Source organism: Cnephaeus nilssonii, assembly GCF_951640355.1.
Source record: "Cnephaeus nilssonii genome assembly, chromosome: 14".
Classification (NCBI taxonomy): Eukaryota; Metazoa; Chordata; class Mammalia; order Chiroptera; family Vespertilionidae; genus Cnephaeus; species Cnephaeus nilssonii.
This window is the reverse complement of record NC_137085.1, coordinates 25,073,898-25,086,031: the sequence shown is the minus strand read 5'-3', so window position 1 is coordinate 25,086,031 and position 12,134 is coordinate 25,073,898. Positions and strand designations below refer to the sequence as shown.

Sequence of the window (12,134 nt, the reverse complement as noted above, 5' to 3'; positions counted from 1 at the left end):
CAAAACATTCCATGTGCCAGAGACATGAGGAAAAATTTTCACATTTCAGTGACATAACAGACCTGGTCATATCTGAGTTAATGTCCATTTAGTGACTAAATCAGGGCTTTCCTGTAACTTTAGCTCTCTCACTTCTATGTTAACCATCAGTTTCTTAAGAATATACATTCTTTTGATCTATTATCTCCTTATTCTTACACTGTTTTCTATCCAGTCAAAAATGGCAAAAGGAGATCCTAAAGCAGTCTACATTCAGGATTAGGAGGCCCCAGGTGGTCCTAAGAGATGATTAACTTCCAAATTGTCCCCAAAGTATTTGTGTTATAAGAATAAACCTGAAAACTTAAGAAGTCCCAATTTCAAGCAATAGTGAGGAAATGTTTAGACAGTTTGTTTTATAGGAAGCAAAGTAGCCTGTAACAGGGTCCCCAGAATCATAAAATCAGCTTGCTGTCTCAGACTAATATCTTCCCCTTTCCCACTGACACTAGAAATATTCTCCTGATTTTGGCTCTAAGAGTTGGCCTTCCCCTGTGTTCATTTTTAGAATTGAATTTGCATACACTGGGCATTTAATAAATACTTGTTCATGAGACCAAGGAAGTTGACCTTGATCCAACTGGATTATATTGTTTCTAGTCCCAGCTTTCTGATGTGTCTCTGTCCTATCAAATAGGAGAAGCTGGCCTGAACAAATAGCTGACCTCTCCCATGACACCAGCTAAATTCCTATTGGGTATGCCCTTGTTGTTTCTACAGCATCGTTATCTGTAGGTAGAATATAGACATCCTACTCAATGTAAACAAAACAAAAAATCAGAAATATCATTATTTATAACATTCCAACTATTTTTATTCTTACTTCTCCTAACCTTGGTTTTCTCCTTAATCACTAGCTGAATTATGTATACCATGTACAGTCATATCTCCTGTTCTACCTACCAGCCCTCTATCATGGTTACTCTTGGTTTCACTTGACCATCTATGTTTTGTTAGCTGCTCCACACTGGAAAACTGTTCATAATAAAAGTAGCAAACATTTACTGAGCATTGCTTTGTGCACTGTTGTTAGAACTTTACAGATATTATCTTTATCATTTCATTTGAATAATAATCTCAGGTACTATTATTATTCTTATTTTATAGATTAGGAAGTAGAGGCACAGGAAGATCTTTGTAGTAAGTCAAGTGCAAACATTTTACTGTTGCGTGCTTCAGAACAAGGCTCAATAATTGTTTGTTGAATGAATGAGTAAATTAGTTATTACTGAGATGTGCCATGTAGGTAGAATTCCCAGAAAAATGTAAAATGTAAATATGCAAAGTACTGTATCTGTAACTCAGTAGTTACTCCCATCAACATATTCTAATTTCCTTTTCCTTCCCTTTTTCTCTAAATTTCAGAATCAAAATGGTTGTCTGATTGAATATCTTTAAAAGGTCATGATAAATTATTCTGTAATATTTGAAATGCTATGCTCAAAAAGGTCAACCTTTTTATTTTTTGGTGTGAAATACCACATAGATTTGTTTTTCCTTGGGCACCTTTTCTTCTTTCAAAGAAAAGATGGCAAGAGATTTAGAGCAGGGTGCCCTCTTGAGGAAAATTTAGCACCTTTCTTTTCAAAAGTTGACACTGGGCAAAATGAGAAGTCCTGATAAATGATGTCCGCTATGAATGAGGCTCAGATACATGAAACATTAAAAAATAAGAGTAACAAAATACCAGATATCTGAGAATTAAGATTCTGTTGTGATTTGATGTAGCAACTGTAAGAATTTTTAAATAAAAACAAAACCTCTAGAAGATATCTCACTTCCTCTTATTCACTCAGAATTTCAAGTGATGTTTATTAAATACCTATTTTGTGTCAAGAACACTGCCAAGCACAGAGGTCATTAAAACATAGCCTCTGTCGCTGACAGCTTGTGAGGAAGATCCCAGTGAAGGGAACAAACACATATACAGGTCATTATAAACTGAGAAAAGTGTATGAATGGTATGAAAGGGTGCGAGAATAAAGAAGAACAACATAAGGCTGGTCTACTTAGGGTGGTCAAGGACAAGCCTCTCTGAGAGGAAATAGCTGAGCTGAGCCCGTTTGCTTTTCAGCCTGTTCTAAGGGTGGGGAGCCTTTTTTTTTGCCAGAGGCCATTTGGATATTTATAACATCATTCTCTTAATATAGTTACTTAATATAAATGTATGTTGCTATGAAAAAAGCTCCTAGATATATTGAATTTCGAGTTCCACCTGCGGTTGCCTCGGCAGGGCCAGACCAAATGGATTTCTCAGGCCTTTTACCGCCCTCCTCTGGATGTTCCCCACCTCTGGTCTATTCCAAGTCTGCCCATCTGATAGAGACAATCATTGTTGTTTTTAATCTTAATTGTTAAAAGTATTACGTGTGTCCTCCTTTTTTCTTCCATTGGCTTCTTCTCACCCACCCCTAGGCCTTCACAACACTACATATGGGTTATGCATATATATGCATACAAGTTCTTCAGTTAATCTCTTCCCACCCACCCACCCTAGACAGTCTTATGGACCCCTTTCCTAGCCTTGTTCTTTGTTATCTCTGCCCCAATTCTTTTTTATTATTTATTTTTATTGTTGAAAATATTATAGATGTTCCCTTTTGTTTGCTTCCCCATTGACCCCTTCCATACTGCACCCCTCCCAAGCCCCAGGCCTTCACCACACTATTGTCTGTGTCCACGGATTATGCCCATATGCATATAAATTCTTTGGTTAATCTCTTTCCACCCAACCCATCCCCACCTTCCTTCTGAGATTTGTCAATCTGTTCCATGCTTCTATGTCTCTGGATTTATTTTGTTCATCAGTTTATTTTGTTCATTAGATTCCACATGAGTGAGATAATGTGATACTTGTCTTTTTCCGACTGGCTTATGCTGCCCCAATTCTTGAGCTGGGTTGAATCCTGTCTCTGCCCTTTGGACAAGCAGGCAACTCTCATTCATTCTTCTGCACCTCATTGTTGCTCTAACTGGTCTCCTTCACCCTAGAGCCTCACAGTCTTCACCTGGGGCGGGGAGGGGGGATGCTTAATTAACAAATGTCTTCCTTACTTATACTGATAACCCCTCATAGTAGAACATCAATGTATTATGATCCTAAACGGCCAGATTTCCGTTAAGGTTAAAGGTGGAGAGGATCTCAGAAAGTGAAAAGGACAAATAACCCTGCCCACTGTGCTTTAACTTTGATTGGGAGAGGTAAAGAGCCATGAAGTAGGCAGAGACCCTGGTCATGCAATACAGTTGGGTCACGTTGACTTTGAAATATTTGTGGTGCTAAGCGTCTTCGGAAAAACCTCAAAGGAACTATTTTTTGTAGGGTTCTTTTGGTTTGTTTGTTTCAAGGTTCCCATATTACACAGACATATTCTTCTATACAACAGTACCCCCTTATTTGTGGGGAATGCATTCCAAGACCCCGGGTGAATGCCTGAAACTGAGATTAGCACTGAACCCTGTATGTTATGTTTTTTCCTATACATACATACCTCTGATAAATTTTAATATATAAATTAGGCACATTAAGAGAATAGCAATAACTATTCATAGAATAGAACAATTATAGCAATGTACTGTAATAAGAGTTATGTGAATGTGGTCTCTCTCTCTCTCTCTCTCTGATAACCAAGATGGCTACTAAGGGCGGTAGGGTATGTGGCATGAATACACCAAACAAAGGGGTTATTCTTTTTTTTTTAAATATATTTTATTGATTTTTCACAGAGAGGAAGGGAGAGGGACAGAGAGCTAGAAACATTGATGAGAGAGAAACATCAAACAGCTGCCTCCTGCACATCCCCCACTGGGGATGTGCCCGCAAACAAGGCACATGTCCTTGACCGGAATCGAACCCGGGACCCTTCAGTCCGCAGGCCAATGCTCTATCCACTGAGCCAAACCGGCCAGGGCGAAAGGGGTTATTCTTGACTCACTGTATAAAGCGATGATTCTAATCCCAGGCAGGACAGAGCTGGATGGCACAAGATTTTATCACATTACTCAGAACTACACACAATTTAGAACTTACAAATTGTTTATTTCTGTGGTTTTTCATTTAATATTTTGGACTGCAGTTACAGAAACCACAGAAAATGAAACTGAGGATAAGGAGGTACTATTCTATAATGATTGACGAGGATCCCCTCCAGTGTGTTGCTCTACCCTTGTTTCTTTTTCCAGATGAGTTGATTCTATCAAATTGTAGGTTTAACTGATGTGGAGAGAATTGCCTCAGATGGATGCCCTGCAATGACTTCTGAGTTGGTGTTTAGGTGACATGAGTCAGGGACCCAAGGTTTGAACAAGGTGCTTCTATTTTAGTTGTACCTGTAAATATCTATCTTCCAGAAAACCAGCCACCTCCTCCTTATCAACCAGATGTCTGTGAACATCACACTTAACCCCTTTGAATCTCACCTGTAAATTGAGGTTTAAAATCTCTGCTTATTTTACAAAGTTACCATATTTTGAATATAAATAATATGTGCTATATTGGTCAGAATGTGGTAAAGATAATATACTTATTGCTGCTACTATATAGCAATTTGGAGAATACACCAAAACACACAAAATGTACAAACTCCTTTGACCCAGTAAATTGGTTCCTGATCATTTATTCTTATGAAAAATTTTAAGAAAAAAACCCTGATTTCTTCTATAAAGAAAACATTGGAAATAATATTAGGATGGTTAAATAAAATATGTTGCTTTTATACAATGAAATATTGGCCAGAACTATGTCAACTAGATGCATATGGAAAGGGGCTGGAAGGAAACATGAAAAAATAAAACAATTGAAAGAGTAGTAGAATTTTAAGTATTTTTCCTCTTATTACTCTGAATGTTATTACTGCAGCAGAATAATTAAAATACTTGAAACACTTTAAAATTTAAAAAAAATTTGCCCATCTGACGTGGTTCAGTGGTTTAGCATCGACCTATGAACCAGGAGGTCACAATTTGATTCCTGGTCTGGGCACATGCCCGGGTTGCAGGTATCATCCCCATTGTGGGGTGTGCAGGAGGCAGCCGATCAATGATTCTCTCTCATCATTGATGTTTCTATCTCTCTCTCCCTCTCCCTTCCTCTCTGAAATCAATAAAAATATGGCCCCAAACTAAATTTCCTCTTACCATCTCTCATTTTTTATTTAGGGAAATTATCGTTTCATGAAACTCTTACTCACACGTAGAGCGAATTGGATGCAGAAGGATCTAGAAGAGATGACTCCTCTGCACTTGACCACCCGACACAAGAGCCCCAAGTGTTTAGCGCTTCTGCTGAAGTTTATGGCGCCAGGAGAGGTGGATACACAGGATAAAAACAAGGTAATGGAGCGCCAAAATAAAAGACAAATAAGAGCAGGAAGCAAGTGCTTCCTTTTATAATATGAAACCTCAAGGAAGAAGGCAGGAATTACCACTCATACACATGCTAGAAGAATTCCAAGTCCCCACATGCCCTAATAAAGTATTTCACTTAAAGTCTGTCGTTTTATCCTCCTCGCAACTATGTGTAGTAGATAGTACCATCTCCTTTATACAGATGGAGAAACAAGCTCAAGAAGATTAAAATTCTGCCCAAGATCCAAGTGGTGGGATTAGAATTCAAACAGAAACCCCTTATTGAACAGCTGGTTGTGATAGCGACCATGGTGGTTAGATTTGTGATGGCCGATGCCTGGGGAAGTGTACTGAGTGCATAGTTATTCCCTTTTGGTTCTAGCAGCCACCCTGGCATTTGTTGCTAGGATTCACTATCTTCCCTGCTTTTGAATTTTAACATCTTGTACACATTGGTCATTGTTGTAATCGATTGGTTATTGCTCTGATCGTTTTTTACAGGGGAAAAATGTGGTCTTTAGTTAGACAAGTGCAATAATCCTCTTTGTTTCAACCAGGCACTTAATTATAGCGTCTTGCTAACTGTAACACTCCCATGTAATTAAAACTCTTATGATTACATCCACAATGTTTATATTCAATAATCCGTTCACTCTCATAGTGTTCTTTGTGTAGTTTTCAGATTTTGTTTAGTAGTCGCTCACGTAATCCAGAGTTCTGTAATCAACTTTGTTTTACAGCATACTGTAAACTAATATTATTCCTAACTCACAGCATCTCCACAGTGCTGATATTTTACTGAAAAAAAAGCACTTTGATAAATCCACAAAGAACACTAGTCACTTAAGAAGCTACAAATTTCTTTGGGCTTTATAATGTCTTCCCCAAATATTCTAGAAACTTTCTACTCTCTTCCAATATTTGTATATGATTCTGTATGGAACAGGGATGGGAGGTTATCCAGTGAGACAGATGGAAAATGGAACTGCACAGTCCAGGCAGGCACAGAGAAGAAAGCGAGACAAACGCCTAGAGCAGTGATTCTCAAAGTATCTGAGGGGAAGGATCAGTTTCTTTCATTTCCAATCTGTCACAGAGCAATAATTTTATGACATACAATATAACTGCACAACAACAAAAGAACCAATTAAAAATAGGCCTAGAACTTGAATAGACATTTCTCCAAAGAAGATATACAAATGGCCAACAAGCACATGAAAAAATGCTCAGCATCACTATTTTTAAAGGAAAATCAAATCAAAACCACAATAAGATAGCACTTCATACCCTTTAGGATGCAGTTATTACGTACAAACAAAAATAAGTGTTGGTGAGACTACAGAGAAATTTGAGCCCTTGAGCAATGCTGATAGGAATGTAAATTGGTACAGCCACTGTGGAAAACAATATGGCAGTTCCTAAAAAAGTAAACATAGAATTAACATATGACCTAGTAATACTCTTTCTGAGTGTACATCCAAAAGAATTGAAATCAGGAACTAGAACAGATATTTGTGCATCCACATTCAAAGAAACATTATTCAGAATAGCCAAAAAAATGGAAACAACTCAAATGTTCATTGACAGCAGATGGCTGGATAAACAAAAGGCAGTGTATACATTCAGTGGGATATTATTCAGACTTAAAAAGGAATTAAATTTTGACACATGCTACAACATTGATGAACTTTGAAGACATTAGGCTAAGTGAAATGTCAGACACGAAAGGACAAATACTGTATGATTCCGCTTATGAGGTACCTAGAATAGTTAAATTCATAGAGACAGAAAGTAGAACAGTGGTTGCCAAGGCCTGGGAGGAGGTGGCAATTGGTAGTCATTGTTAAATGGGTATGCAGTTTCAGTTTGGGAAGTGGAAAAATATTTCAGATGTATGGTCTGATGGTTGCATAACAATTTGAATGTGCTTAATGCCACTGAACTGTACACTTAAAAACTGTTAAAATAGTAAACTTTATGTTATGTATATATTTTACCAGAGTAAAAAATAATTACTAGAAAAATAAAAGCAAAAATAGAAAAAATGTAACCCCAAATTTTTTACTCTTAGATTCAACAGACATAATATTACATTTCAATAAATACATTCAGAACTAACATTACATGGGAAAAGAAAAGAATTACAGAAACTGCACATGTTGTTTACTGAAAATGTAGTTATAGGCCAGTGGTCGGCAAACTCATTAGTCAACAGAGCAGCAAACCGCGGCTTGCGGCTCGCAAGACGCAGTTTGCCGACCACTGTTATAGGCAATTCATTGCTATTGTATTTGTGACTTTTTTTGTTCTGCAGTTATTACTAAATAAAAGGTAGTAAGTTAAATAGTGACTCTTTACATTAAATGCCTATAGGTACACTCTGAATGAATACCATCCTATATAACAAAAGCCTAATATGCTAAGTGTCGACCAGTCACTATGACGCACACTGACCACCAGGGGGCAGACGCTCAGACTAGTAGGTTAGCTTGCTGCTGGGGTCTGGCCAATGGGGACTGGGCGAGATGGGCCAGACACCCTGGAGCCCTACCACGGTCCCTCCCCGGCTGGCCCTGACCAGCCCCGAGGGGTCCCGGATTGCGAGAGGGTGCAGGACAAGCCAAGGGACCCCATCGATGCACGATCTGTGCACCAGGCCACTAGTGTATATATAAAGTGTTTATTGTGACAAATGAGCTTGGTTCCTGCTGTTAGATGACCTTATTCTAGATTGGCTTGATGACAGTGCTACTTGTGTCTCCTTAATAAATCTCTTGGCAGAGAAAGCAGTCTTACTATGGTATATTGATGGGAATGAAGAAGAGATCTTAAAGTAATGTCAACCCATTCAGGCTGTTCATTTTTAACTTTTATCTCAAATAAAGCAAATCTTGCTGTATTTTCCAAATGTATCTTTCAACAGTAAGTAGGTCTAACAATTTATCATGTAAAATTATAGCTAAATTTATTCTTTGATACAAGAAAATAATTCCAGATCTACGATTTCCTATGCATGGATCATTTTTAATAGATAATAAAATTCAAAACATTGTATCAAATTATTAAGTTGCTTGATACAATATGAAGATCATCACTTTGTTGATAATTATTCATAAATTATTGGGCTGCTTTTCTCTTTCTCAGTATTATCATTCCTTAGTTTCTGATTACCTAAATGCCTGCCATGGAAAAGACAGCAGATGTGGAGGCAGACTGCCCGGGTTAAAATCTCAGTTTGGTCACTTACTACCTTTATGTCCTTGAGCAGAATACTTACCCTCCTTGTGCTCAGTTTCCTTATCAATCATGTGAAAATTCAAGGGTACTTTCTCCCCAAATTGTCATGACAACTACATGAGATAAAATACATAAAACTCATACAACAGTGCCTGTTACACAGTAAAAGCCTGGGAACAACGGGTCATGTTATTGTTACTGTTGTTACTACTTTAAGAATCTCCATTTTGCAGCAAACAGCTCTGCATTGGAGTGCCTACTACAACAACCCTGAGCACGTGAAGCTGCTTATCAAGCATGATTCCAACATTGGGATTCCCGATGTTGAAGGCAAGATCCCGCTTCACTGGGCAGCCAACCACAAAGATCCAAGCGCTGTGCATACAGTGCGATGCATTCTGGTGAGTACCATGGTGCTGCTAGCCCCGGATGGCCTTTCCAAAAACTATAAATTAAAACAACAGTGAAATGCCTTTCATACCTATAAGGGGAAAGTGTAGTAAACTTGATAATACTAAATGGTTAATTTGTGCCAGCATTTGGGGAAATAAAAACTTTTACACATTGTCATGGATGTGTTCATTGGAACAACCATTTGAAGAACAGCTTAACAATTCCTAGTTGAAGATATAGATATCCTTCAACCCAGTAATTCCCCCTCTAGGTTTTTAGTCTAGAGAAAAATCTCATGTATGTGCTACAAGGGGACATGTAAAGGAAGTGTGTTCATTGCAGCATTATTGTTAATAGTGGAAAAATGTAAATAACCTAAGTATCCTTCAGTAGGAGAATGGGTAACTACATTGTGGCTTAAAGATTAACTAGTATCAACATAGATACCCCAAAATATAGTGTTGAAAGAAAAATTGCCAAAGGATATGCAGTGTATAGTGCATAAGTGTAAATATTTAAAAAACACACATACAAAATTTATGTATTGTTTATGGATGTATACATAGGGAGCAAAGAACAAAACATACAGCTTTAGCTCAGTCCATAACAGATACACAAGCACAAAACATTAAACCTATTCAATCTAGATAGTCAGGGTATGGTATTTATTATATCTTTTCTATACTTTTTATGGTAAATATTAAAATAAAATTGTATCACTTTACTATGCTGAGAGAGAACATAAGGTTTAGAAAACTGCTCAGTTAATACTTATGTCAAATGTGTTTTATTGAGGATATATGTGTCTGAAGTCTCTGGTTCCTTAAAAATAGGATGCTGCTCCAACGGAGTCTTTATTGAACTGGCAAGACTATGAGGGGCGAACACCTCTTCACTTTGCAGTTGCTGATGGGAACATGACAGTGGTTGATGTCTTGACCTCATATGAAAGCTGCAATATAACATCTTATGATAACTTGTTTCGAACTCCACTTCACTGGGCAGCTCTACTAGGTGAGTTGAATATGAATCAGAAGATCAACAGTGTGAATATAGGACACTTTTTTTTTTATGCCTTCTCTTTTCCTAACTCCCATCTTCCATTTAATTACCAGTATTTACATTTCTAATTATGTGACACTATTTTACACCTAAATCCCTCTATTTATGCTTTAATTTTAATAATATGTATTCTGTCATATATTAGTTTTCATTTCGACATCATGTCTTTTAATCTATATATATATATAAAAGCCTAAGTGACTGTTATGACCAGTCGACCGAACGACCAGTCGACCAGTTGCTATGATGTGCACTGACCACCAGGAGGCAGACGCTCAATGCAGGAGCTGCCCCCTGTTGGTCAGTGCGCTCCCACAGCCAACCTCCCACTGCTGGCCAACCTCCTGAGGTCCCTCGCCCTGGCTGGCTGGCACGATCAGCCCCAATCAGCCAGATCACTGGCCAGGCTGAAGAACCCCACCCATGCACGAATTTGTGTACCAGGTCTCTAGTTTTTATCATAAAAGTAGTGCACATTTATTGACAAATACCAATGTAAAATAATCCTCTTTTCACATTCAATGCCTTTATTTTGGGGGAGGAGAGCTTTAAGTTTGTTTGTGCTAATACAATCATATTTGATTTTTTTCTTTATATTTTCCTGATATGCCTTTTACTTAACCTTTTTAGGGATCGCTTTCTTTAGATGAGAGAGTACATATATGTGTCTGATTTGGGGGGCAATCTGAGAGTCTTTCTCTTTTAGTGCAGGAGTTTTACATAGTTATTCTTATATATTATTTGCTATTTTTTCTGCTATTCTGCTCTTTGAGTATTATTGGTGTTTTTGTTTTAAATTTTCTTTTGTTTTTCTGTTGTTGTTTTTCTGCCTTTTGGTGTGTGGATTAGGTTTGTTGTTATTTGGTTTTGAATTGCCTAATGTTTCAGGAGCCTATTTAAGTTTTATAAGTGGTTACCTTTAAATTGGTCAAAAACTTTAAGCCTCAGTCAAAGTCAAGAGCATAATTGTATATGTTGATTCCAACCTATTTAAAACAAGGAACTTGCCCTAACCGGTTTGGCTCGGTGGATCGAGCGTCCGCCTGCGGACTGGGGGGTCCCAGGTTCGATTCCGGTCGAGGGCATGTACCTTGGTAGCGGGCACATCCCCAGTGGGGGGTGTGCAGGAGGCAGCTGATTGATGTTTCTCTCTCATCGATGTTTCTGGCTCTCTATCCCTCTCCCTTCCTCTCTGTTAAAAAATCAATAAAATATATTAAAAAATAATAATAATAAAAATAAATAAATAAAACAAGGAACTTAGCACACTTTTACCACTCTTTTGGTATTTGTTAATATAACCTGAGGTTTTCCCCCAGTTATTATTGTGGTCTTATTTTTTTAAGTTATTTATTTAGGGCTTATTTCAATGTACAGTTTCATCCCTTTTTCCTTTTCTTCTGCATTCTGGGAGGACTTCACAAACTTGTCTCCGTGTCATTAAATTGACTTTTTGTTCCATAAATTCTGCTTGTTTTCTGCCTCTTACAGATTATAGTTGGATTTCCTTCTCTCATTCACATTTCATTTTATCTCTGTCTATTTCCCTTTTTACTCCCTTCTATTACCTTTTCATTCCAGTCCATTTTCTTCTTAGGATATTCTGTTTTGTTTCATAGAGGCGATCTCTTTGTACTCTTTGTCGAAGATGCCAAGCAGTTTCCTGAAATTTTCCTCTGGATCTTCTCTAGATCACTTTCTGAGGTATGCGCTTCATCTTTCTGATGGTGTTTTATCCTTCAAACAAGATAGGATGTGTTTCAGTTGACCACGTGGCATAGATTGCCTTTGATCCTGCTTTGTCTGTTTGTGTGCTGGAGCAGTCCATCTCCAACCATAGCTGGAGAGCAGGGCGATGAGCACAGTGCTCACGAAAGTCCTTCCTCCTGCCTGGCTTTCGTGCAGCGTGTCCTTGCCCTGCTAATGTGGCGTCTGCTTCGCTGTCTGGTTCTTCAGTATGCTGGAGAAAGAGGATTTATGAAATTCAGGTTTCCTAGATACACTACTAGCAGGTGTGTTCATTCTTTGATTCTTTCTACAGTTCTTCACTTGTGGAG

General features: G+C 38.0%; 1 protein-coding gene across 3 annotated transcripts in view; it reads left to right on the top strand.

The window, feature by feature from the left end:
* The window catches only part of INVS (inversin), a 152,513-nt gene that overhangs the window by 57,613 nt on the left and 82,766 nt on the right, over positions 1 to 12,134 (top strand). For all 3 annotated transcript variants that reach the window (XM_079791106.1, XM_079791105.1, XM_079791107.1), the window contains exons 4-6: positions 5,197 to 5,370; positions 8,856 to 9,023; positions 9,849 to 10,029. In XM_079791106.1, the coding sequence (XP_079647232.1) occupies positions 5,197 to 5,370; positions 8,856 to 9,023; positions 9,849 to 10,029 (523 nt within the window). The remainder of the gene's footprint in view (positions 1 to 5,196; positions 5,371 to 8,855; positions 9,024 to 9,848; positions 10,030 to 12,134) is intronic.